The sequence below is a fragment of the Dermacentor variabilis genome, unplaced genomic scaffold (genome assembly GCF_050947875.1).
Source record: "Dermacentor variabilis isolate Ectoservices unplaced genomic scaffold, ASM5094787v1 scaffold_12, whole genome shotgun sequence".
Taxonomy (NCBI): Eukaryota; Metazoa; Arthropoda; class Arachnida; order Ixodida; family Ixodidae; genus Dermacentor; species Dermacentor variabilis.
In genome coordinates this window covers 53,740,381-53,760,954 of record NW_027460280.1, presented here as the reverse complement: position 1 = coordinate 53,760,954, position 20,574 = coordinate 53,740,381, and the positions used below count along the sequence as shown (strand labels likewise).

Below are 20,574 nucleotides of genomic sequence, written 5' to 3'. Positions count from 1 at the left end.
CGGAGCCGTGAGGCGATGCCACATAGCAATCGCGATTATTTATAGACGAAGCGCCAGACCCGCAGTACTGGTACGTCCCGCGCACCGCCGAAACACGCGTCTGCAGAGGAGAAGACGTGCTTCACTGCAACGCAGCGGGCATATCGGTTTCTGTCACATGCTCTCGTCTCCCACTCCGCACGCTCCTTGCAGTCGCAGCGCTAGCGCATGTTCCGTGCCACTGCCACTGGCTGCCGTTCGCCCATTCTCTCTCTGCGCCTGCAGCGACGTGTATGTGTGCAACACTGGTCTGCACTGATTCTTTGTGTGCAGTGCTTAAGGGTGTTGAAGCTAGCGTGGTGTTTTCTTTTTTTCTGAACTGTGCAGAAGTGCTAGTGAGTGAAGATACGAAAGCATAAGACTTTAACGCTAAAGCAGAAGTTCTGCTTGATCCAAGAAGCGGGTAAGAACACATGTTCCAAGACCGAGTTGCCTGAAAGGCACTGCGTGCCCCTCTCGACGTTGTCCGCAATATTGAAGAACAAGTCGAAGGTACTGGAGGCCTACAGCAAGACATATTGTTTGAAGCGGTTGCGAGTACAGGCTTCCACGTACCAAGATGTGGAATTGGCTTTACTTTGCTGGCTGCAGAAAGCAAATGCTGCCAACCTTCCCTTCAATGGAACGATACTTCGGGAGAAGGCCAACGACTTGGCTCTACAACTTGGGCACGAAGAGTTCAAGTGTAGCAATGGATGGTTCAGCCGTTTTAAAGAGCGCAATAATTGGACCTTCATTGCTGTCTGTGGCGAGAGCAGCAGTTCAAACAAGAGCGTCGTCGACGACTGGAAAGAAACACACGTTGGCTCCGTTGCTTAGCGAGTATGGTGCAGACGTGTACAACCTTGACGAGGCAGCCCTTTCTACGGGATGCTGCCCACAAAATCGTTCGCAGCGAAGGACACTGCAGTCAAGGGTCGAAGGCAGGGCAAGGAAAGAATTACCGTTGTGTTTGGCGCGAACATGTACGGTAAACACAAGCTGCCGCTACTCGTAGTTGGAAAGAGAGGGAAGCCTCACTGCTTTAAAAATGCACGATTGCCGCCAAGGGATGAGCTTATCTACTGGCACAACAAGCCTGGGTCACAGGCGCAATATTTGAAGATTACGTTCGGCAGCTTGACCGCAAGTTCATGGCTACACGCAGGAATGTACTCTTTGTTGTTGATAACTGCCCGGCGCATGGTGACATCCCACACCTGAAAGCTACCAGGATGATATTTCTTCCTCCGAATACCATGTCGATCTCGCAGCCAATGGACCAAGGCGTCATTCACTACACAAGATTTACCGTTACCACCTACTCAAGCGCATGCTACTTTGCTACAATGGCAAGGAGTACTCCATCGACCTCCTCGGGGCCATATGTCTTATTGTGTATGCATGGAAGCAAGTGGAGCCCACTTTGATCATGCGGTGTTTTCAACATTCTGGCTTCTCGAAGGAAAGCACCATTGATGCTGATGCTGATTATTCATGTGCACTTGATGAAGAAGGAGCCGAGTATTGCGACCGCATCAATGCACTCAGCGAAGAGGATAGTGAATCCGGTGCAGTCGGCTTCGCCGAGTATTTGAACTTTGAAAATGATCAACAAACGTGCTATTCATTCAGACTTGGTGAGTGAAGCTACCGCTGATGCGACCATGTGCGATGACAGTGACGACGACGACGCTAACTAGCCTTCCCGAGCATCCGCTCTCGAGGAAGTTATCGGATCGCTGAACGTTATCCGCAGTTTTGTTGAGTGCCATGGTGGAAATTCTCAAATGCTGCATATAGTTCACCAACTAGAAAACATGACCCTTCGAGCCTTGAACTACAGGACACGGCAAACCAGCATCTCTGATTACTTTTATGTAATCCAAAGATCGCTGAATAAAGGTAGCACCTTCCTGCAGCGAAATTTTTTGCCTGGGTTGCATTTTCTTGCATGTTCGGTTAATTCGAAAACCCGCTTAATTCGAAGATTTATTTTAACGAGGTTTTACTGTACATGAAATAAGCTATAAGTCAGGCAATGCTTACCATTCTGTACTTATTCCCCCTTCTTTAATTACAAAAATTGATATATTCTAGGATTAAATTTGGCACATGGTCACACTTTCTTTCCAGCATTCATTTTCAGTTTAAAAATGTCACTTTGTGCACCCTTACAATGTACAGTCAGCTGTAGCTCTGAATCAATGAGCTACCAAACTACAATAGATTTGTTCAGGTAGCGACTATCTGCACGGGCAACGAGTTTTCAACATTTGTCAACACCTGCGTATACCAGGGGCACAGCGTAGCAGTCAGTCGGTGCACATCTATTACTGCGCTTCATTAAAACTTTTCCTTGTATACTTCTGCCTCAATCAAGGGCTCAATGTATACATGTTGCACTTCTTCTGCTACGAAACGATTATAGAGTTTTCAGTACGCCTATCTTGTCAATCTGAAAAGCCGATATGAATAGTAAAAATTGAATGAAAATGATTACAGGAGAGCTTAATGGCAGAACATGGATGCGCTAATGCAGTACAGTTCATTCATAGCAATCAGCCACTTTAGAACATCAGCTTTTCCATTAACTCCACAAAAAATAAACCCGCATACTATTCTGATGCAATTCAATTGCCATCACCTATTTAGTACAAAAATGAAATTTTGTGTTTGAAAAAGCTGGTTTTTCGGTGAAGCAGGTCTCATGGAAAGTAAAACAATAATAAATGTGGAAAGCAAATGATGCCAATAAAGACTGGAGCATTCACGCAGTGTGCGCCCACTCCACATTGGCAAATGATTTTCAACAGTCCAGAGGAGCACCACAAATGCTTGAGAAGAGACTAGATGTAGTACATTGCACAGTTGCTAGCCCTAATCTACCGCGGAGTCCAAGCACAGATCTAGGACCTCACTGGCCTACTTAGACACCTAGCACACCACTTCCAGTAGCTGTTGTTTTATATGCTGATATCAAGGCGATTTGTTTCTCAATTTTGTTTCCACTACACAGTTTCCAGAATGCTGAGTCATATGTGGGCATATTTATACTTATATAGGAAGAAACATTTTAAACAGGTAAGCTGTTTTGACACTGTATTATCACTCCAAGATGGTTGAAGCAGTGTTCAACCTTACACAAGGGCGTATTCTTGCATCAGCATTTTCTAAGGATTTGTTTTGCCTGGTTCTCTTCATTTTAGTACCTACATGCCTTTATGGCAATGTAGGTACTCTGTAAATAAATAAATAAAATAAATTTATCATCCCTGTTGGTGCGTGGCCAATCCTGGCTATAGCAGGAGCGCAGCTCTGTGTGAGCCAATGGTGAAGGGCAAAAAGAATGCAAAAAAAAATATTGTTACAAAATATGGCACCTAAAAAGCAGATCCGCCGTCGACCCAGATACAATGATAATTAATTACAAAAAAAATTATAATTCTTGAATTTTACATGCCAAAATCACAATCTCATTATGAGGCACACCATGGCGGGGGACTTCGGATTAATTTTGACCAATTGATGATCTTTAAGAGGAAGCTTTAGCTCGGGTGCTCCTATCTTAATGCATGTAAAAGCAGAATTCGTTTTTCTCGGCAACCACAGCACCAAATTTGACGAGGTCTATTGCATTTAAAAGAAAAGCGTAAAATCTAGTGACTGCTGGTTTCGAATTTTTGATTTAGGTCATCAATTTTTTTTTATTAAAAATTGGCAAAAGTCGCACATTTTCAGAAAACGAAACTATCGATATTACAACTCCGTAACTCAGCAATGAAAAATGATATCACAATTCTGTGAATTGCATCTAATAGTACATCTAAAGCGAACAAAATTCATATGTTACACATGAATCTCAAGAAATTTAGTAATATGGAAATACATCTTTTGCAGAACCCTTGTACAAAACGTAACAAATTCATGTAAGGTATAAAATACTGAATTTGTCTGCTTTGAATGATCTAATGGATGCCGTTTACAGAACCGCGATATCTGTTCCTGATGCAGAGCTATTAATTTGTAAACTTTGTGCTTCTATTTCTTTTTAACTTCCAAATTTTTGAAATTTCTTTAGAAACAATTCAGGCCCTAAATCGAAATTACGCTGCCAACAGTCACTAGAATTTTGCTTTCTTTCTAAAATGCAACAAATTTCATTAATATTGGTCCAGGGGTTATCTCAAAAAAGTGTTTCTGCGTTTTACCTGTATTTGAATAGGCCGCGTCAGAGTTGGGCCCGAGCTAAAGCTTCCTCTTAAGTGGGAAACCTTTGCCCCAAGATATGGGGCAAAAGTGTTTTTGTATTTCGCCCCCATCAAAATGTGGTCAACGTAGCCTGGATTTGATCCTGTGACCTCGCGCTTAGCAGTGCAACACCATAGCCACTAAGCCACCACGACAGATAGATAATTACAGTAGTTGGATTTTATGAATATGTATTGTTACAAGTAGATTGTACTGTACTCACAAACAGAAATGCCATTAAGGACATAACGTTTATGTTATATAATTTTGCCACCATGATCTCACTATGGCAGTGTCAGTACTGTCTTACACTGACATCATTTTCCTGTTACAAAGCCTTCATTTTAGGAAAAAAAGACGTTTTAGAACATTTGAACTAATTTTTAGGCTTATGCAATTATTCACTCGAATATTATGCTACTTGATACTCGCTTCAGCTCAAACTTCAGTATTCAAAGTTTTCGAAGTATTCGAAGCAAACGAATACAAGTATTTTCTCTCTTGTAAGCTGCACCCGCAATTACAACCCAGAAAAAATAAGAAAGAAAAAACAAATCCATGCATATAAGCCGCAGAAAAAACTGCATACATCCAAATCTTTGTAAAACAGTCTCCATGCGCGGATGCACAAAACGTCCATGTTGTCTCTTCGGCCAGTGGCTCTTTTCCCCACCTCTTTGGCGATGCTGATGGAGGAGAACTCTGCCCTAAAGGTGGTTTCACAGCAGTGCCCGTTGTGCTGCACTAGTGTGAAACCACACCTTGAGGTGAAATTCACAGTGCTGTAAAGCTACACCTCAAGTCAAAATTCACATACTACAATCAGCACCCATATTTTACTTTTAAATATTAAAAATTTCAACACGGCACTAAGCAGTAACTTTGGTGGCTGACACCCAGCAAAATAGTGCTGGTTAGGCCTACCAGCCAAGGTGGGCGTGGTGGTGGACGATAAACTATTGTGGGAAATTTCTCACCCATCGCTGATCAGGTCCAAGATCATACACACAGGCAAGACTGAGGAATACAAAAGCAGCGAACGTGCCTCACAAGTTTGTATGTGCACTTGCTGAATGGAATGGGTTAAAGCTCGTGTGTCGACAGAAAGCCTCAAGGTGAACTTGCGCAAAACAGCACTAACAGCCGGCGTGGCACAGTCAGGTTTGCACTTCACAGCATCATGATGACACACGACAGCCATATGCGAAACATTCCTGCGACTTCAACCACCACAAAATTTCAAGTACACTGAAACAAAACAGTGAGCAGGAGCCTGTAAACAAATCTATGCTGTAGAGTTGAAAGAAATGCTGGTTGGAAGTTCAGTCCCTACCCTATCGTACCTGTACTTTTCATCCTCATCCAAAGCGCTGTTTTCTGTAAAACACTGTCCAGGAGAACCAACCCGCCCAAATCAAGGTATTTGTTAATTGTGAGAAACATAGAACTTGAATTTTTGCATGAAACTATTTGAATAACGGCACTAAGAAAATAAACTGATTTCAGAGATGAACCAATTCCATTTCTTTTGGCAAGCAAAGAATCAATTTCTTTAGATTTGTTAACATCTGGCACATGTGTCAAGATATTAGCAAATCCCACTATTCAAACTATTTGCTTCGAATGAAAAAAAAAAAAAAACTTATATTTGCAAAAGCCTACTAATTTTTCATTTTAGCTTGATTAAGAAATTTCTGCAAGCTTCCCTTTTGGCCGCTGATGTGAGCAAACATACAAATAAACACGCAAGCAAATAAATAAACATACCGAGACTGCCTCGTTGAAAGGTGGTATGTGTTTGTCTCACTGTCTATGTCTAGGATGTAGCACTGCAAATAGCGCTCCTGAACGTAGTTGGCCATCAGTGCTGCTGCTTGACTGAAGTCATCACAGATGTCAGTGATGCTAATCGTCCCATGATGACCCAGTGGGAGGGACACACATGCACCCACGCCAGCTCGAGCACTCACAACGCAGCCATTGACAACGCTGTCCACCATTAATGTGGCTACACCTGTCAGCAGAAAAAAGTCAACATGGCATAAATACTTCACTATGTGGCAAGAGCTGCCAAGGCATGGCATATGGCTAATTGGTGAGGTTGTACGCACCTAGCTGTGACAGTTCCACCATTGAGCTTTCATCTGCCCTGAGGACTTTGACCTTCACAGCCTGGCCAGCCTTGAAGTCAGTCTGTATGTAGCCGAGCCTCTGCAAATCAGTGGTTAAAAAAATAACAAATATAACAACAAATAACAAATAACATGCATTTGATGCAAATGGGCAACGGCTCATACCGATGGCGGTAGGTCCATGTTCAAGACTGGAAGTTTGCCCATTTTGTTGTGCGTCAATGCAAAGAAAAGGCTTCCTTCAGAGAACTGAAAAGAAAGCATGACGAGAAAAAAGTTTTCACTAAGGACAAAACAATGTACTGCATACACAATAGAGGCAACAAGTACAGTATGTTCTTGTTTAAAAGTTGCCACTTGATATATGATGAAAAAAAAAAATGCAGTTACACCTCGATATAGCGAAGTCAGTAAAATCGGCAGTTTGCTTTATTATATTGAAATTCAACTTTTTATGCAAATAGGTAGTCATGAATTTTTCTAACATGGAAGGGGCCGCAAAATTTTCCAGATTATCAGACAATCGGATAAAGCAAACTTGAATGAGAAAAAAAAATTTGTAGAATTTGAGACATGAAAGATAGGGGTTTCATGGCATGTCGGCAATATGTTTACCGAGGAGGTACAAAGTGAAGCCAGTCACGATTTCGCGTCCACTCCGACTCACGGCTGACAGTGTCACCTGCAGTGAGATGATGCTATAGAGAAAAGCATTGGAGGTGGGGAGCAACTGCTTCGTCTGCCTCTTGCTACAGATCATCTCTGAAACTCGAAGTAGCGCAACCACCAGCACTAAATGCTCAGCTTGCCCAGTCTTTGCACATGCGGCATAGTACCTCTAAAACAGGCGCACAGGCTGTGCTTGCGCACCCTATTGTGGGTGCAACCCTTACACAAAAATACAATCAAACCTCAATAGCATAACGAACCTCGTTTTTAATGAAATCTGAGCTATCACAAACATTTCTCGTTTCCTGACCTTAGTTCTACTGAACATCAGGCACTTTTTTCTCTGCAAATTAGATAAGTCATTTTGTTCCACAGTTTTGATTTAGCAAAGCATAAACGTGTTGTATGCTTGTCCTTGACCTTTCGTGGCAAACAAAATAAAAACACTGCATGACACAATATGTATCATGCAATCATTGATAGTTAGCAGCAAAAAACACCAACCATTTAGTGGAGGAGTAAATGTACCACTGCACCATATGTCATGCTAGTATGGAAACCATGCACAGTGTAATTCCATTCGTGCTCATGGACATGTTCCCAAGCATGTTAGCAGCTAGTTCAAAGAGGAAAATCTAAACTGGCAGTGAGCTTACAAAAATACCTCAGTGACAATGATGAAAGGAATGTTTGTTGTCTTGGTGTCATCACGACATAACATCAGAATTGCTATTGCGAATGAATACAGCAAGTTGATGGTTATCTAGGCCTTGTGAATCATTACACTGTTGTAAAATAGCGGAATGGCAACCTAACATAAGCAGGCCGTAATGATGATAATACAAGTGTGCGCATGATGCTCTTTGCCAGCGGACGCTAGCTCAAGGTGAAGTCTGCACTGTAGCTTCCCTTGATGCAACCTCTGTCATGTGAGGTTGAGATTGATCCCATAATTATTGCTTGAGCCTCTCACAGGAAGAATGCTTCCTAGGAAGAAGCTAATCGCCAGGACTGTTTAGGAACCTGTGGAGCAATTGTTGCTGCTGAAACAGAAACCTCCACTTAACGAAGTTCTGAATTAAACATGAAGTTTTACTTTACAAATAAGACTTTGCTATATTAAGGTTCAATTGCATGCAGCACTTTTCATTATCCACGAAAGAAATCATACACTCTATAGAAAATGAGCCAATCGAGTGAATCAGTGTTGCTACCACTTCATATATGCAAGTCTGACAGCATAACTGAGAAAGAAATATCCATGCTTGTCACTTTTAACTGGCATAACAAGAACAGAAGAAAACCCTTTGCAAAGTCTACTGGCCTGATGTGCTGGAGTTTTGAGTGCAACCTAGAGGCAAGCATTAAATTGAAGTACGAGTACAAGCTGCAGCTTGGCGCATTTAATTACACTGTCACTGTGTGGCAGAACTCGTCTCGCCTGCTTCGCTTGCTCAATCGAGTTTCATTTCTGCCCTTACTTTACAATTCTATGGCTAGTGAAGATATCTGCAATTGCTGGAAGTTGCCTACGCCCCAGCCAAGCTCTTGGCCTAACCATGCTGCAAGCACATGCAAGCAGCTGTCAAACACAGAAATTTGCATGCAATAAACTGAGTTTCTGAAGGCTACTAATAGTGAAGTGGCAATAGCTGAAATGATTAAGTGGGAAGCTTGCAGACTGACACATGCACTACCTCCAAAACAGCTCCCCAAGATATAACCAAAGCAACAAAGCTTCTCATGCACAAAATTCTCCAGGATTTCCAATGCCCCACAATTGGGACAAACAGATATGGCTCATTCCATGCCAAACGTACCAGATGTGGCAGTCGACCATTACCAATTCCCGCAAAAAATAATCATGGCTATTAACCCTTTCAGGGTCGCTTTTTTTATTGGATTTAAATTCTTCAGAGGGACCTATTTCGAAAAAAAAAATTTACCGTAATTTTTCTAGGGTGACTGTAAAGTGAGAAAAAAATATTTTGCATTGGTATATATGTAGATTATTCATGATAACCACAATAATAGAAAGGAAATCAACTTATAAGAATTAAAAATTTGATGCATTGTGTTATACACAAAGTTCAAGGCTTGGAAAATGTGCACACAAGAATACTTCGCAAGTCTCAAATGTTTGTGGATAAGTCTTCAATCTCCCGCTCTGCATTCAATCTTTCATCTTTTGCTGTGCTTGTTCCTCAGTTACGCCACTGCCACAGGGATGGGCACTTAAGAGCTGCGCTCTAAACAATTCTTTCACTGTGTGAGTGCCTTTTAGTTTCACATTAGAGAGCAGAACATGGCGAAGAAAAATGTATAAAAAAACTTTTCTTCAGATGACCATAAACCTGTTACAGTGTCTTTCAGAAGAATGGTGCTTCAATGTAACTAATTTTAAAGGCAATTTGTATTGGGTTTTGTGTGTGTGTAATCGGATGAAAAAGTCCAATATAAGTAATAGAAGAGAATTAAAAAAAAATGATTTACTATATTTTATCACCCATTGATGTTGTCACACAGTATCCAAATAATTAACTCAAAGTAGTTTCATACTTTGCAAATTTAAAGTTTGTGGGAAAAAAACAACAATGTTGAACTTGATAAATTTCAGTTGAGCCGTGTGTTCAGCCCTAAATTGCACATTGAGGTGGTCCCTGCTAAATTATGTAACATAATGCATTTGATAGATGAACATAGTAACATATTATTCAAGAAAATTAGCTTTTTTTTGTTTTGAGCGAGAAAAAAAATTTTTGAATTTGGGTTCTCCCTCAGCATCTGGCTGGGTCGTGTGACATTGCCCTGTACTACGTCTTCACTGCAGCGCATGCAGCCACTTGTTCACAGTTGATACAGCACTGAGCTGCTGATTTATTGCGTCATGTTACACGAGTCCTGTCCGGGTGCCAGGCTCACAGTAATGCAGCTAAACTTATAGGTGCTCAGCCACTTGAAACTCTTGAGCCGGCAAGCAAGAAGAGAGCCTAGCGCAAGCATTGGAGAATGATGAGAGCACAAAGTAGTGAAATGTGCATGTGCCTCTGACGGAAATAGCCTTTTTGAACCTCAAGGCAAGTTGGGCTTGTCCTTCTTTCACAATGTTATCTGAAACCAACAGGACAACACTTTTGATATGTTCTCGTGCCCATTCAAATATCTGGTGAGGTGTTGTTATGTGCCCTCCATAGGGCCCTTGAAGACTTGCCCTAGTAGCTAAATGCTTTGCTATTCCACAAATGCCATCGCATGTGCTTTTCCTATGTGACATAGCAAAAAAATTCCATACAGCTTTCAAGCCATAATCACCCTCATGCTGACAAAGACACCGTCGCTTGCAAGTTTGGCACATTCGGTCCCCTGGAATGAGGCCCAAGGAAGGATCAAGGATTGCTCTTCAAGTTATAGTCACCAAGGATCCACATCGGTTTTTGCATTTGAGGAGAATGGGTCAATGCACCACTTCGATGCAATCAGCGAAGTGTACTTTTTTGTATACTTCATAGCGATGGGCACAGATTGTAGTGAGGTTTGAGCGTTTTGTTCGCATTTCTAATAGACGACGCTCTGCTTCACTCAGCTTCTGCACAGCTGCAATTTCCCCTCGCCTTGTTTGTGTCAATTTATGGCACGCTGTTGTTCCAGTTGTTCCAAGGGAACAAAGCGAAAATTAACCTCATGAAATAAAACACAAGCTATCAAAAAGCCCCTCAATGCCGTCATACAAATTTTTGTTGAAATATGTACTGCAATACAGGTGCCTTTTATGTCCTTAAGTATTCTATATCTGTTCGCAGCTCGCAGCCTATATACTTCGACCCATTCTTGGGCAGCGCACACATAAACGAAACACGAGAAAAACACAAAAAAGAGCCAGAAGAACTAGCAATGCACTGCAGATTGAAAAGCGGGCAAGTTGGAACCTATCCATTCACAGCACTCATACAAATGAAACACAAGAAAGACTTCAATCCTTCTGCTATATGCTTTGTTCATTGCATCATTCAAGAGGACAGCCAAAGTACAAAAATCTGGGAAGGCGTATTAATACTGAGCACAAGAAGCTACATCTGTCACCACTCAGTAAGACAGACAACAAGTTTGCACTGAGGTAACAGCGCTGAGGTATTTCCTCTTTATTCACCTGCATCACCAGATGCTGGACCTGCAGAATGACCTGCCTGCATAGAACAGCAACATGCGCGGCTTCCTGCAGACGTGGTTGGTGGGTCGTCTCTGCCAGTCCTCTACATAATGGTTAGGCCTTGCTATGGTGCACTTGTCGAGAACAGGAAAGGTGTGAAGGAATTCACTATGGATTGCCCGTGGTGTACAGCATCATCACTTCTTTGGAGCTGATGGACACAGTCGAACAAGAGCTCTAGCAGGGCATGGACGGCAATGCACCTAAACAACTACAAGCAAAGCAGCTGCACACATGAGAAAGAACGGAGAAGAAAGAGAGGTAGAGAGTGACAGAATAGAGCAGCCGAGCAGGCGTGTATAGTTTCACACTGATGCTCTCAATCGCTTTCCTAGCCCCGCCTGTAATGTGACTAGGCAAGGCAAGGCAAAGAAAACAATCACAGGTGCAGGAATGCAGCGAACAAGCAAGGAGGAGGAACAAGCGAGTTTGGTTCACGTTTGGTTCAGTCAGGTCATGTTTCTTTTACCGTGACGGACATAAAACTGCTAGCAGACGCACACACGCACAGGACCAAATAAAAAATTAAAGAAGAAAGGCGAACGGCATTTGCTTTTGGCCACATGGAGTTGCACCATAAAGCACAATGCAATGTAATACCTGCAATAAATGCAATCACTCTGTAGTATTTGTACTCGACTCACTTCATACCTGCCAATGCAAGAGTTTCAAGTGGTTAAGCATTTATAAATGAAGAGGTAGTGTGGGGCAACGTCAGGCGGGCAAGCGAGATGGTGGTGGTGGGGGGGGGGGACCCAACTTCAAAAATTTGTTTCTTGCTCAAAACAAAAAGACTGATCAAATTTCCTGAATGAAATGTTACTGTGTTTATGTATAAAATGCATCACACTCCATAATTCTTTCATGGACCACCTCAATGTGCAATTTAGGGCTGAACCCACGGCTCAATTGAAATGCTATCAAGTTTGCCATTTTTTTTCTCTCAAACTTTAAATTTGCTGAGTAAGTAACTGCTTTGAGTTCATTATTTGGATACTGGTGCGACAACATATGTGTTATAAAGTATAGGAAATGAACCAACAATTTTATAAAAAGTGGTCAACATCCTTCATATTGGACGTTTGCCCTCCCATACAAACACACAAACCTCAATACAAATACCCTTAAAAATGTGCTACCTTCAAGCCCCATCCTTCTAGAAGACATTGCGACAGTTTTATGGTCATACAGAGAAAAAAAAAAAATATTTTTTTCTGATAATTTTTTTTTCACCACGCGTTTAGCTTCTCCAGTGTGAAATTAAAATGGCACTCAAGCAGTGAAAAAAAAAAAAAAAAATGGAGGGGGGGGTGAACTATCTTGGCTATGTCACCATTGAGATATTGTTAACAGTAGGGGTGTGTCAATATTCAAAAATTTGCAATAATGAATCGAATAGTGTCCTATTAAGAGTTCGAATTGAGTAGTCACTATTTGTAAATGCAAACATTTTTCTAATGCTTTTCAGAATATTTCAGAACGCTAACTTTACCCAAATAAACATAAAATTGGAGCAAAAGTATGGTAAAATTTCACATGAGAACTTCTGTAGTGGTGCAGGCTATGTCACTTAGGTAGCCATACTTTACAGGCTGTACAGCGAACATTTGCACTCTGAAGATGTTTGTGCATGCAAAGAAATTGCTTGTTTGGTACTAATGCTCCAGTTGTGCTTTTAATAAATAAAGCTTCATAACGTACTATGTAATGACAGAAGCTTGCCCAACTTTAACAATACTGGGATGTGAACATTGTTTTATGTAAATTGTGATAATGGCTGTTCATTATCAGAAAACTATTCGAAAAGTACTCAACATTCGATTTGATTCACTTCTGGCACTACTCGATTTGTATTTGATTCAGTCTCAAAAATCAGTATTCACACACCCTTAGTTAAAAGCCACGATTTTTTTTTCATGAATATCGGTAATGGTCGCGCACCACCTCTGGTACGTTTGGCATGAAATGACCCATACACCTCGTCGAGCTGCAATTCGGGCCATTTGGTTGCACATTTAGATAAATGAGCTGTTATTTGCAAGGACGACAAAACTGGACAAAGCATGCACTACACAGAGAGCAACCAGTTTAAAGAGATACTTAAAGGGTACTTAAAGAGATATACTCCGATTGCATGCATTCTTTAGCAGGGGCTTGGGTTTTTATTGAGGCAAAACTAATAAAATGCAGCATAAAGAGCGCTGTTAACCAGCCCTCCCACAACACCACCTTAGTAGTACAACAGGCCTATACCTTGTTAACTCACATTAAGAGGGTGAAGATGCAAATGAATGAACCTATGGTCAAAATAAGCCTCTTAGGTTTGGGCAAGTTTCACTAACAGCTTTAAAGAAATAAATGAGAGAGAAATGCTTCACAGTAGAGCTGCAGAAAAATTTACCCTGCGCACTATAAATGAGTGGGAAATTAAAAGCAGCTGATGAAATAAATATCAAGCTAGCCAATTGGCATACTCACATGTGAGAAATATCCAATGACCTCGCTACCTGGTGCTGGAGCAAACTCGGTGCTCTCGGCTGGGTAGAGGCTGCATTCACAAAAGTTCCTGCGTCCAGTGATGGCCAATGCCCGGCTATGAAGGGGTATAACACGTTCCAAGACATACACTTCCAGCTCATCACCTGGCTCAAACCTCTTCAGTGGGCTCTCACCCTGAAAAAGTATTAGAAGAAAAAGTTCAAAATTGAACACCCAACCAGTGTTTTCAATGTCCCATTTAAGCATTCTTAAACACAGGTGAACCAGAAAACAAAACTGGCGGCAACAACCAAAAGAAATCTATGTGATCTCAAGCCACACTTTTTGATCCACTAGAAAGATGTTATTTTTCCACTTTTGATTACCATGTATTCTGTGACGTGTGGTGTCCTGAATAGATGACAATGAAAAGATATGGCTGCCAAAAAAGTTGCACACCAAAAAGACCATAAGGATGATTGGGATATGTGGTGCTATCGCACTAAGCAAAGGCTCAATGAATAAGAGAATAAGAGAGCTCAATGGCAAGAAAGAAAAAACAATAAACAAAGAGCAGTTCCGAATCGGGACTCAATGGGCAGGCAAGGTAAAAAGAAAGGGGCTCGTCAATGTTCTGGGCACAAGAGTGAAGTCGTTGAGAATCATGTCTGAGCTTCAAGAAGCCTCCTATCAAGCAAGAGTGACCTTCTGGCCATGGGGCATTGACCAAGTCCTCCTGGCCTCAGGAAGAGAGCTGTCGAGCAACATCCCGAGTGGAGGCCAGAACACCAGTGAGGCCATTCGACTTTGCACCTTCTTTTCAAGACTTCTACCATCACCAATGCAACTGTCCATTGATTCCAATGCGACAGTCAGGCCCCTTCCTGGTCCCTTGAACTCCGGTGTTCACCTTGGGGCAACCAGTCAACCAAACCCGTTTCGGGCTCTTTTACCAGTGCTCATCAAGCGTGACTGCTATTTCACCATCACACTGTACCATTAAGGCCTTGGTGACTAGCACACACACTTAAAGTTGTGCTCTAGCTTCTCAGTAGTGTATACTTGCGCAGTCTCTCCTGTTGTTACCTCGTTGAGTTTAATGTGTATATGTTTGGCTCTGAATGCTAAAAGTGTGCTAGTCTTGATTTACGTGAATGCACACATCACTTAATTATCATTTGGAAAATGAATATTGCAATCGATGGCCACATATTGAATATTTTGCAAAAGGAGCATTTGCGATCGGCATTTCCTTAAGTTATGCAACCGTCAACCAAAATATGTAAAGACAAACCGGCAAATGTCTGCTCTTACGAATTTGTATGTGCACTATTTTCCAGTGTGCCAGCATACAAGCTTTTACAATCTTTGGCCACTTGTTCCAACAACATGCATTACATTTCCAATAAGGACTTAATTATGTCACCAATGCCATAGTGTACACAGAAACAAGAACCCAACCTCTTTTATGCCAATTTCACCTTCTGACTGTCAAGAGCTTTTCAATACTTTTTGGGTCACCTGTAAGCTGCTCTCATTGATGCAGAATAATTTTTTTTTCTGTTCATTCGCCAAGGTTTCATACACCACAGGTCATTTTTGTTAAAATGTTACTTGAGCCACTGAAGGCCCAAATTTGCGACATGCATCCTGCTTATTCGTACTATGATTCTTTTGATATTTCACTTCACACCACTTTACAAAACCATGCATAACAAGATCATCTAAGGACACTATCAATAAATGTCGTCGCAACTGAAGCATCGCAAAGGAGGCAAAAGTGTGGCGTTCGAATTTATTGTCATGCACTTGATTATCTTTTTCATTCAAGTTTGTATGATCTTGTACCTATTTTTCTGGCTGCAGTAGTTCTGGCGCTGCATAAATTAACTCCCTTAATCACTATAGCTGTTAATGTTACTCACTTATCTGTATGCTCTTCCCTTTCCATTTCTAGTGATTTGCCCATGCTAAAGCTTTTTCATTTGCTACTTCTTGCCCATTTGCAATGTGTGTGATAAAGTTATGTACCTGGCCATACAGGTTTCTTTTTGAACAAAACTGCCGAATCACTGGCAAAGGCATCGTGTTGGAGTCCAGTCCTAGCTGCTTTACCACTGACAGCCCACATCACTGTGGCTAGATTTCAGATGTGTACTGCTATGCATTTTCAGACCCAATCCTTGCTGCTTCTCCTGATCACCAGCACATGCTATTTCCCCTGGTGTAGGAAATTCTGCAACATTTAGAGGCTTCCTAAACCACTACCTATGCAGGCCAAGTTTAGTGGCCTCTTAATTTTCACAAATTTAAAAAAACACTTTGAGAGATAAATTAAAAAAAGAAACTACACTGAAGTCATCATCCTTATTTTCTTGCTTACTTTCCCAGATTTAAGGTACGAAAATATTTGGGCAGAGCATGAGCTTGTGGTGCAAGAGGCAATCACTATTATGTCAGGAAGTGTATGCGTGTGTGCATGAAACAAAGACATTGATCAGCCAGGGAGTCCATAGTGGTTACCATGATGACACCATTAGTTTTACATAGCCATTGTCCTTGTTTTTCCATCTGTGTAGCAATGATGTTAGTATACCATTCTGTTAATATTTTTCCGCATCTCTGTGCCAACATTCTTTTACTACATGACTGATCAGCTCAATCTTGCATCACAGGCCATAAAATGTGTGAAATTGAACAGCAGAGAATATGCACAAAATGTACTGTTATTATGAGATACTTAGGCTCTAATACAATGAAAGATACAGATATGCAAAAAAGCTGATTGCAGCATGACTCATGTACCTCTTAATTTTGACAACGAAAAAGCAACAAGAAAGAAACCCACCTCTTTTGGGTTCTCATCAACAAAGCTGATATGCACACGGCCCTTGTAGCCACTTTCAAGGGTAACTTTGAGCTGCAATTTCTCCACAGCTCTCACACTATAAGAAACAAAGAGAACAAGTTGAATAGACAAGACTTGAGTCATAGTAAGGTTGGTTACAGTACAACACAGCACAAGGACAAAAGAAGGTATAAAATGATAACACGGCGCCGACTCTCAACTGATATCTTATTGAAGATATTGTCACGTAGTGAAATGTGGTAGCCCGATAAAGATAAACAAGTTCACATGGCAATATGTCTAACATATATATAGGTGCCGGTTGATAATCATGACATGCACGAGACACAGAGATGCATTGAAGCAACTGTGACAAACTGACGCATAATCAAAATCGAGATAGCTAATGCAGTTCTTTGTCATGAAGAGCGATAGACGGTTCGCTGATACATGCCTTGTCCCTAATCTTTATATTGTAAACCCCGGTGATTTCCCTTGTCAGTTGGCTCGCGTGTTTAAAAATGACACTAGTTTTTTTAAATTCGGGGCGACAACCACACGACTTGCAATGCTCCGGGAGATGAAATGGCGCAACCACTTGAAGAGATAGCTCATGCTCCCTAAGTCGAACATTCACACATCGCTTCGTTTGTCCCAGGTACTCTCTACCACAAGATAATGGAATGGCATATACAACCTGCTTAGCACAAGTGATGTACCTGTTCACATGTTTGACAGTGCATTTTCCCTTCACTTGCTTCACTTCATGAAATTATCAAATAACGGGCATATGCGACCTATCTTATGTGTTGCGCTGTAACGAACCTTACTATGAATCTCAACTAAGTGGCGCAACTTGCCGTCTTGATGCAACACTTGAGTCTTGGAAGACATAATAGTGCTGCATTCATAAATTAAGTAAAGCAGTTGCCATTAAGAATATGCTAAACTGAAGAGCAAGTTTCTATAAAATGTGAAATACAGCATGTAATCACGGTGTAATGGAAACGATGTGGGCCTGTACAATGGAATGCATTTCTAAGAGCAACATGGACATAATGAACCTGCCGACAAACTTACATAGCCTTGCAGCTCCGCACATTTAGTTTTTTCGTCTGGCTGGTAATTTCCTTTGGTTCCAATGATGTGCTTACTGTTTCGTTGCTTGCACCCATTTCAACAGCATGTTCCTGCAAAACACAGTGCATTGCAGGACATTACCAATGAGAAAGAAAAAATATAGCTTCTTATACAGCTAACAGCCGACTATACAGAACATGAATTCTGTGATATTGAGAACCGTTCTGGAGTTCCAACACTTATATTCTAGAGAACCCCCTGATCTAAAATTGTTCAAACTTTTTTTATCCATTTTCTGTAAGAAACCACTCCAATTATGGCCACCATCAAATAATCTTTAGGTGGCACCACAAAAGTGGGCCTCCTTAAACACCAGTAGACAGCTTCTTTAACAAGAAAATGTGATGCTGAGCCACCAAAAGCACATGCAAGACATTACATTGCTTTAGATTGCACCACAAAAGTGGGCTTCCTTAAATATCAGTAGACAGCGTCTTTAAAGGGACACTAAAGGCAAATACTAAGTTGACGTGGACTGTTTAAATACCATTCCAGAAACCTCACAATGCTTGTTTCCTGCCAAGAAAAGACTTAGTTTACGAGAAAATTGCATCTGAAGGGTCCGAATACCTGTTTCGAAATTCAAGTCTCCCGCCACCCAACAAGGGGAGTGGTGACATTGCACACGCCATCACCACCCTTTACTGCCGTTGGTGAGTAAAACGGCACCCGACGGACAGCGGTACCGAGCTAAGGTGGATTTGCCTCTGCAGCTGCTTTTTGGTCAAGCGGTGTAGGCCATTTGGGCATCCCGTCACATCACATGGAAGTTGAACTCTCTGCTACTTGCAGTTTGTGTTTTTCAGAAGCCACCAAAACCAGCGCAGCACTACGCAATAACGAGACTATTGAAACGCGAAAGTGTGGGCACTGCAGAGTCAAGCAAAAACGAAACCTTTCGGCTGCCTGCGTCGTTGTCAAGGGTAATTTCAATGAGTTCTTTTTTCTAAAATTGAAATGGAACTGGACAAGTAGCATTCTATTTAATCTTATAATACAATGCAAAGATGTTTTTTGCAACAAGTAGTTGAGTACTAGACAGAATTTAACTGAGGAGTGCTTTCGTCATTGGGCAAGTGCTTGAATGTCCCGGGAGAGTCTCTAATTATGCCCTGCATTTATCTCAATTTCTCCATTATTAAGGCTCTGTTCATGATAATACTGATGATGCCTTACAGATTCTTGGGCACTAATCTATCACTTTAGCTTGACTTAGTACTTGCCTTCAGTGTCTCTTTTAAGAGGAAAATGTGATGCTCAGCCACCAAAAGCATGTACACAATGTAATTCTGAGGCACTGTCACTAGGTTATGACATAAAGGGAGAAGGCAAGCACATGTCGTAGCATACCTAAAACCACATTCAATGCCATGGCAACAATAAATTTAGCATTAGTTTAACAGAAAACATGTCGCAGAGCAAAAAATTAACATACCGATGGCATGACCCCCTTTGAACTGTGGATATTGTAGGTTTGCATAAAATTGTATTAGTCCATTTTGTTCATTAGCTTTCCTCAATTAGGAACAAAACAGAGCCACGGGCTCCTCCTACACAATTTTCATTGCGTATGAACACACAGTGCCTCATGAACATGAGATTTCACCCATTATAGTTACAGATAGCATGAGCACAATGAGGAGAAAGGCATGTGGAAAGAGTGATGCTTGTCCACATCTCATGGCTTCAAAATGTACACAGAGAAAATTATTTCTTTTCATTAGCTCAATAGAAGGCCTGACAATATTGGCCTTACCACATTTGCGCAGTATTGAGACCTTCACATTCTACATCAAAGCATAACACATTCAGTATGATAGACCGAGTTTATGAAAAACGTGCAAGTCAGGTCACCTACAGTGGTGGCTCTTTGGCTACAGCGGGAAGGTATGCAATTCTAATTTTCGATGGCCGCTCATAGTTGTTTGGAAAAACAGGGAAAAAAAAAAAAATTGTAGAATGCTTGCACAACACTTCCATTGTGCTTGCTTAATGTCGGACCAGTCAGAGCCAGTGAATGGCTTGCTCCATCAGTGAAAAGGGGACAATACACATTTGCAATGCGTTTGGTGTCAGAAAGCCCTGTTGCTTGCTGCTAATGCACAAGAAGTCGAAGAACTATTTTGTACCTATGGTTGTGGCAACCACTGTAGGCAGGACTGTCACTTACTTTGTGGCAGGGCCTGCAAGGTGTTGTGCAGGATACCTGCCAAGCTCTGCATAACTGGAAACGTGTTGTGCAATAGTATACCTTGCCTGACAACAGACCGCCACCAATGGGTTTTGAACACAGCTCGTGCAACACCTTTGCCTTCCTGTCAGTGCCGTGAAGTGGTAAAGAGAGCAGCGTGTTGTGCCCCGTTTCGGGCTGAACACATACCAATGCACTGGGTTTGAAATTTTTGTCATTTCATGTAAAATGGAAAAGGTCGAAGCTGTCAGTAGACCCAGAAGGCATCACGTTTGTGATGCCTTCTCCGTTTGTGACACTGATTTTGTTCATTCATTTATAGAGTTTAATGTCTGAAAGGAACACTGAAGCTGTGAGAGACACCGTAGTTGAGGTCTCTGGATTGATGTTGGCCACACGGGGTTCATTAGGTGCACCTAAATCTAATGGCCTCCTGGACAAACCGGTTTGTCGAGGGTGCCATAAGTACATGAGCATTTTTACACTTTGACCCCATCGAAATGCAGCTGCTGTGGCTGGGAATCGAACCCGTGACCTCATGCTCAGCAGCAGAATGCCACAGCCACTGCACCACCACAGCAGGCGACCCCAATTTTGTGCCATGAACTAAAAAATGCCAAAACTCTAGAAGTCAGACATT

General features: G+C 41.6%; 1 protein-coding gene across 1 annotated transcript in view; it reads right to left on the bottom strand.

Moving 5' to 3' along the window:
• Rrp5 (Ribosomal RNA Processing 5) overlaps nt 1–20,574 on the bottom strand; it is a 132,759-nt gene that overhangs the window by 18,973 nt on the left and 93,212 nt on the right. The window contains exons 22-27 of the mRNA XM_075677314.1: nt 17,684–17,793; nt 16,604–16,700; nt 13,756–13,950; nt 6,567–6,650; nt 6,381–6,480; nt 6,037–6,283 (exon numbers count right to left, since the gene is read on the bottom strand). Of these exons, the coding sequence (XP_075533429.1) occupies nt 6,037–6,283; nt 6,381–6,480; nt 6,567–6,650; nt 13,756–13,950; nt 16,604–16,700; nt 17,684–17,793 (833 nt within the window). The remainder of the gene's footprint in view (nt 1–6,036; nt 6,284–6,380; nt 6,481–6,566; nt 6,651–13,755; nt 13,951–16,603; nt 16,701–17,683; nt 17,794–20,574) is intronic.